The 7,400-nt window shown below is 32.8% G+C and overlaps 1 protein-coding gene across 2 annotated transcripts; it reads right to left on the bottom strand.

The window, feature by feature from the left end:
* Positions 1 to 486: 486 nt before the first annotated feature.
* LOC120355611 lies at positions 487 to 6,631 on the bottom strand. 2 transcript variants are annotated; one of them, XM_039444193.1, is made up of 5 exons: positions 6,403 to 6,631; positions 5,527 to 5,715; positions 2,874 to 3,023; positions 2,136 to 2,261; positions 487 to 887 (listed from the first exon to the last, which is right to left on the bottom strand). In XM_039444193.1, exons 1-5 carry the CDS (start codon positions 6,409 to 6,411, stop codon positions 738 to 740), a joined length of 624 nt encoding a protein of 207 aa, XP_039300127.1. In that variant the 5' UTR covers positions 6,412 to 6,631; the 3' UTR covers positions 487 to 737. The 2 variants fall into 2 exon arrangements, with proteins under 2 accessions (XP_039300127.1, XP_039300126.1); XM_039444192.1 differs by having other exon boundaries at positions 488 to 887; positions 5,527 to 5,718; positions 6,403 to 6,630.
* Between the last annotated feature and the right edge of the window lie 769 nt (positions 6,632 to 7,400).

A 7,400-nucleotide genomic window follows, 5' to 3' on the forward strand; every position in this document is an offset into this window, starting at 1 on the left:
GGATGTTCTGCCTTGCCGTATTAACCAATGTCATTTCCTAATTACACTCAAGTTTATAGGTTATATATTGGGCTATTTAAATAAATCATCAATTTATTATTATTCTAGCAGATATTTATGTACATTTTAATAGACAGGAATTCAGATGGGATTTATCTATTATGAGATTCACTTCAAAGTATCAGCATCTCTTTAAATTGACACTAATGCTTTCCGTTCAAACAATGCTGATATTTCCAAGTGAATCTCACAATAGATGGATTTCTGATAAATTTTCAAAATTCAGAATACAGTATATATTTTGTAAGATGGAAAATATTCAAATACGCGGATCGCTTCTGAATTAATTTGATGGTTTTATTGATATAATTTGAAAATGTCATTTCTAAACTGTACTCATAATTCAATGAATTTTAATTTTTAATCATTTACATTAGAATAGTTCTCCGAAAATACGGTGATTTCCTCCTAGATACTACACATTAGTATGCAATTAATTTCTTATTTATTCATGAAAATTGAACAAAAAAATGTGAAGGGTTTCTGCTACTGCTATAATACGCGTACAAATTAGCCCACTATCAAATTATAAGGTACTGAAAATGTTCACAACTTCAGTCTATTAAAACCTTTTGTAACAAAAGCAGTATAGATCGAGAACCTAACTGGGTGATTCAAAGAGTTCCCAATACAATATTGTAAAAATATTATTTTACAGGTGAAAAACAAAATAAAGGTCAAAAGTATAAATTATAATGAGTGTTCAATACCTTGAACGCCAATCGCTCGTTATCAAGTTCTATTTGCCTTGAAGATTTCTCCAATAATTCCACTCGATCAGTCATCTCAGCGACTTGCCTTCGTAAAACTTCTTTTTCAGAAGATACCTGAAATAAATTGTTACGAATTCAATGTCTTTTGTCAATAATTTTTTTCAAAGATTTACGCATATAATGAATGGCTCAAACGAATTGGCAGTTAATAGTTTACCAATTTCATAAATCAACAATTAAAATTATTCGTGCATACAGAGACTAAAAGACTGACATTTCTCCCTGAGGGGATCGTTTTTCCCCGATGGTGCAGCTAAGAAATCTCATTGAAAGTGGCATTTTCTCCACCTACTATCTAAATTCATAATTAACTTTCTGGAAGAGAAGAGTAATGAAACATACTTTCTAATGTGATTCCAAAAGATTAGCCCAGTAATTCATACATGTTATCGAGTGGTGATTAGCGTAATTCATACACGATGTGGAGTGGTAGGAACAAAAGGAATATGGCAACAAAAAACGTAATCTTTATCAGTCTTATTACTACATCTGCTAGAGTTTGCCATAACTGTAGCTTTGGAACTTTGAAATAAATCACGTTGAAGTAACAATTTTCTTCTCAACGGAAGTATCAGGTACTTTTCAACCTAACACTGATTGAATTCTGAAAGAATGTCACATAGAGAATGATAAAACAATTTGCAAACTTCATAGTCATAAAAAATTATTGTTCAAACATCCAAGGCTACAAGCACAAGTTATCAAATAAAAATGTTGAATGAAAAAGACTAAGAAATTGTCAAAAAACCACAGATTTATTGATACTTAGAAAGACCGGTTTCGGTTATTAAACAATTGTCAATCTCTGAGAAACCGGTCTTTCTAAGTATCAATAAATCTGTGTTTTTTGACAATTTCTTAGTCTTTTTCATTCAATATGAATAATTACCACAATATCAACTTCTCAACTACACAACAAATAAAAATGTCACATAGACAGCGGTCAAGCGTTCAGAGTTCAACATTCTTGACAATATAGGCTAACAGTGAACCTACCGAAGGTCAGACCGCATTGACTAATGAGAAAAGTTCTTTGAAGGAAAATACAAGGATTGCGAGAACGCCAGTATCGTAACTCAAAAGTTTATTATTGAATTGGTATAAGAGAGAGCCATTCATCATAATAATTATTATTGAAATGGTAATAAAGCTATAAATACTGTCTGATAGTATCTTGTTTTCCTTCGATTTCTCAGAAATCTAACTGGAACGCTTGTATTTGACAGCTGCCTGTGTGTCCATTGAAAGAACGCAGAGCACATGACTGCTATTTGCGTGCCCAAATCTGTGATAATCACTCACCTTGATAATCTCAGATAGCATGTTATCGTCAACATTCACCCCATTATCCCCGCACGAGAACTTCAAAGTTTTCAAGATTTCAATCTCTTCCGCTAGTTTGGTCCTATCTTCTATTAGGCTAGAAACCTGAAAATTTCAAATATATCTCAGTGAAAAAAAATCGTGAGCATTAAGAGAATAATTCTAGAAATACCTTTCATTAAAACTGTTATTGGACTTTTATTTAAATTGCTTTTTATTGAAAGAGCTTGGGATTTGTCGCCCAAAAACATATATGTTATGTTAAGATATCAGAGAAGACACAACATTGAAAGAGAACACTTTTTGCTTGTATAAAATCAATCAGCAAGCTAAAAAAATATTCATTCGTAAGAGTGAATAGAATTATTTTTACACCAAGAAATACGGAGCTTAGAAAAGGAAATCTTACATGGAAACACGATAGATGTTGCTTAGGAGATTTAGAAAAATTAATTTAAACAATAAATCAAGCCTTTTCTTGAGTATAAACTTGATTTAGATTATATAATTACGAATTTGTATTGATATTTATTTAAAAAAGAATATTTTTCACTCGGTATTTATATATTATTTCTAACGTTAGTTCCTGGTGTTTATCCTATAGGCTACATCCTTAATTCTTTTGAAAGTAGCGGATAATCGTATCAAAATAATCCATAAAACTTTCACAGCTTAATCACATAATCCCACCTACAAATCTAACAAACAGTAGTATACCTGATTTTCTAGGGATCCTTGAAACTCAAAGCGAGCTAACAGCTTTATTAAACACTCCGATTGACATTTTAATTCTATTCTTTCTCTTTCCAGGTGATCTGCTCTCTTCTCCGCTAATTCTCTTAAATGTCCAACATAATTTTCCATTTCCTGCAATTTAGTAAATTAAAACAAATTAATACTTTTAATTTTTAATAGACATTGTTTCAGAGATACATAAATAGAACATTCTAAACGTGATTTTATCATTTTATTATTTACTACGACTATTGGAGAGTAAGTTTGTTCATTACAACTATTTTAAGAAAACCTTTGGAGAATAAATCAACTTGAAATGGTTTTGATATCTTTATCAGGCATTAAAAAGAACTGCTTGCTCAAATTATAGTCTGGATGTATCAAGTTGAGACTTTACGTCCACATGCCGAAAATCATTAGCGTTGTCACATTGTGTGAAATTGCAACATCATCAAATTTCTAATTTAACCATAGATCTGTATCATCAATCACCATTATCACCCATCACATATTTTGCTCCTGAATATAAATGAGTTGCTATCATTGGGTAAGAGCAAAGCCATAGCTACAGACGAGATCTCAGTGGGAGTGTGGAAGAGGCTTGGTAGCCTAGTCCCTTTTCTCAAAGGACCGCTCAGTCCACCACCTGATGGAATATCACCAGATGAAAGGAGAAGCTATTGTGCCATTCTACAAGGATAAAGGTGATGTGCAACGTTGCAATAACTTCAAAGCTATAGAAGTTTTGTCCAAAAGATGGATGAGATTGTTCAGGATGAAGTTTGCTTTTTGGAAGTCAGAATCAGAAACTGTCTCAAGTGAATCACATCCTGAACAAACTTTCAAGTGTCTGCTTCTCGTTGAAAGTACTGAATAATGTAGTTGGAACAAAAACACTATTGAATGTGTCATACATGACATCAAAACCTATTCAATTTTTGAAATATTATTTTGTGAGATCTGGTCGCGGATTTAATTATTAAATATAATTGATAAAGCGAGAAGATCTCCAATGTACAAAGATGAAACGTGTGTTTTATCACGTTTCGTGAAGGCAATATTATGAGTTTTAGCTCCATGCTATACAAACAAGAGTGAGTTGACTTTTGGTCTGTGAATCAAGGCTGCATGTTTTTTCACATAAATAGATTTGGAATTTTTCTTTCGTGGCCCGTATACTTGAACCGTTTGTGAAGTGAGTTGTTGAGTTAAGGCATTGGTTACCTGAAGAATTCTGTCTTGAGAATTCAATTATAGGCTGTCACAGTCCGGGCAGTTTAAACCTACATAATTGTATTTTCAGGATTTGAATCTTGTAGGGAAAGCTGGTGTTTCATCAACTGGCAGAATTTTTTTTATATTTTTTTATTTTAAATTCGGGAGTGTTTTAACTGGACTTTTAAAGAACAGGCCAAAGGATTTTGTTAAGGTATAGTAAGATCTATAACTCTAAATAGTAATTTTAGTTTTTTATTGTTATTATCATCATAAACTGAACGATCACAGATCAGCAAAGCGAGTAGCCCCTGAAATATTCATCTGATTATTATTATTTCGTAATTTCTAATTATAATTCTAATTTTGTAATAAATAATTTATTGATTTTGTTTTAAATATCAAAAACCTGTACGATCTTTTCTTGTTTTTCATTTTCCCACCCTTACATATTTGGTGAAGGCACATCTTGCTTACAAATGTTTTCATGGTTATAATTATGTCAATAATTCAATACATCATAGTTTTTTGGGGAAGTGGAAAAAATAATCTTAATCCTGCATTTAAAAAGCAAAAAACTTGAAGCCTATGAATTCTCTAAAAACTCTTTCAGAAAACTTAGAAGTCTAACAGTTCCTGCATTGTACTTCCTCGAAATTGCAACTATGGTAAAGAAGAACGAGATGATATTGAGAGAGTCATATCCATCATAGCTACGATACTAGAAACCAAGTATTCATCTTCATTACCCGCAACACAGAACAGCAAGCTTAGAGAAAGGGCCACATTATAGCGGACTAATAGCTTATAGCTCTCTTCCTACTGAAATAAAATGTATTGAGAGCTCAAAAAGGTTTAAGAATGCAATCAAAGCTAAATTGATTGATGCATCTCCGTACAGTTTAGGTAAGTTTTTTTGCAAGCATATTTTCAACTCCTTTGTATGTTCTGATTTCCTTCTCATTCATAATTGCTTTTTTGAGTACTTTTGACGTGTCATATACTACCAAGCATTGCTTGATTTTTGTAGTGTCATATGAAGAAATTAAATTAAACAAAACTAAACTAAGCTTATTTATCACACATTGAAAATTTGAGAACGTATACTAATTAAACGTTTTCTTGGAATTATAACTTTAATTGAATTATAGTAGTGTGGCTTTGTCTCAGGTAGTTCACAATAGATGGAGTGAAAACACTGGTGGAAAAGCACAGAAACAATATGAATTGGACCTGCCCATGGGGTTTATAGACTGAGAGAAGACTTTTAACCGATTGTCCAGGAAGCTTATCTAGCAATCATTGAGGGCACAATGAACTTTATTTACATAGTAACTTTTGGCCACTCAGGAGTCAACTTATAGAACATTTTGATTTGGAAGTTAACTTCTATTGTTTAGCAACACCAATCAAAACATACCTCAATCTCTTCATGCTGCTGTTCATGGAGTTTGTCCAGCATGCGTCTTGAATTTCGTAGATTAGTTTCAGCGTCAACAAGCCATCTCCAGACTTGCAGAAGTCTGTCATCAGGCCGCAAACTTTCATAATCAAGACCCTCCTTCCGGAATCGCTGACGCATGTCTTTCCATTCGTCTTCAAATGGTACCTGCTAAATTAAAAAACATGAGACGATCGGAATCTACTTGGACCTGTGGGTCTTATCATTGTGTTTCTCTCAATAACGCAAGGATAAGCTACGGACTTATGTAGCCACCATATTGAAATGAGTTAAATCAGACACTACTGACTGATTATAGGTTAATACATGATAATATGAGATAGGCTATTGAAATCACATGAGACGTATCAGCGTATTACACTGATACATAAATAAAAAATATCGTTTGAGATTAGCCTGCAGCAATATCGCTGTTTATTTCTTGAATAATTTAAATCAAACTTTATCTCGACCAAAATATACAATTCAGTAGGCTACTCACAGTTAATTAAAATTTGCAAATATATCTATTTATTTATTCAATGATAAACAAAACACAAATTATTAAAATTATTGGGGACAGGCACAGCCCAAAACTGTTCCTTTCCCAAATTTTAATCATTCACTATATAGCCTAATTACCTCTATTTTATTATTGACTAATATAGGGATTATTCAAGAAACTACAACCTAACCCCAACAAGCTTTTTCCCGCTTCGCTGTAATAATAACTAGGATCTAACTAAATTATTTGAATTAATCTTTAAAAGTGGCTGAGTATAAAAGTAAGTAAATCTAAAACTTTTGATAAGTTACTACAAAAAACTATTGGACCTAGAAAAACTTAATACTTACCTGAGCCATGTTAGAGCTCAAGTGTAACTCTTCAAATATCCTTGCACTATGAAACTCTTTGCAGGAACAAGACTAATAACAATATTGATTTGCGAAATAAGTTATTAAAGGGAACCATTTTTCTGCTGACAAAGCAAAACTCAAAGTACATTATTTAGAGCGAAATGAATATAAAATCTGACATTTGACAGAGGTTTTTCATTTTCATTTTCATAACAGCGACTCTTTTGAGTCTTTGACAGCAGACTTCTATCCTATAAGGATGAAAGCCGCGTATTGACAGACGCACATATTGGTGCAAGGCAAGCGTTGGCGAGGCATTGTGCGTCGCATGCTTCGGTATTGAAAAATATATCTCACATGACACAACGTTTGGGGCAATTCAGTCCACCTGGTTCTTTTTCGTGAAGCTATGTGACACTGGTAGACTCATACTGTGCCATTCTTATACTCTCACCCAACCAAAACTTAATAATAGACAGTAATCGAAGTTGACAAAAAATTGGCTTTAAATTTAGAACATGAACACCCTATACCATAAGATATCTTTTTATGCTATCTTTTCTCTATGATAATACTCTCACAGCACTTCAACTATTGAGTCATTTGAATATCACTTTCATGAATTTTTATAATTACAATAGATTATTTTTTAAATTTAATTCTACATTGTTGAAAGACGATCTGGCAACAGAGCAAAGAAAGATAGAGATAGTGCTATCTGCTTTGTTGAATGATAGACAAGGAAAGCAATACCATTGCTAATCAAACACTGTCATTTTAACATGGACCTCACTATAGTGCTACCTTCCTCCAGAACTTTGCAGATTTGTCATTCAGAATAGAGAGGCGGGCTCCTGTATGCCACTATGCCGGTGAATCACAGTATTTCCTGAGCCTGTAGTGTTGAGGACAAGTTTGAGTTTTTTGAATGGTTCCAAATTTTCTTGAATAACTCAATATTATTCGTTACAAGTGGCAATTGAGTGGAATATTTC

This window comes from Nilaparvata lugens, unplaced genomic scaffold, assembly GCF_014356525.2.
Source record: "Nilaparvata lugens isolate BPH unplaced genomic scaffold, ASM1435652v1 scaffold3506, whole genome shotgun sequence".
Classification (NCBI taxonomy): Eukaryota; Metazoa; Arthropoda; class Insecta; order Hemiptera; family Delphacidae; genus Nilaparvata; species Nilaparvata lugens.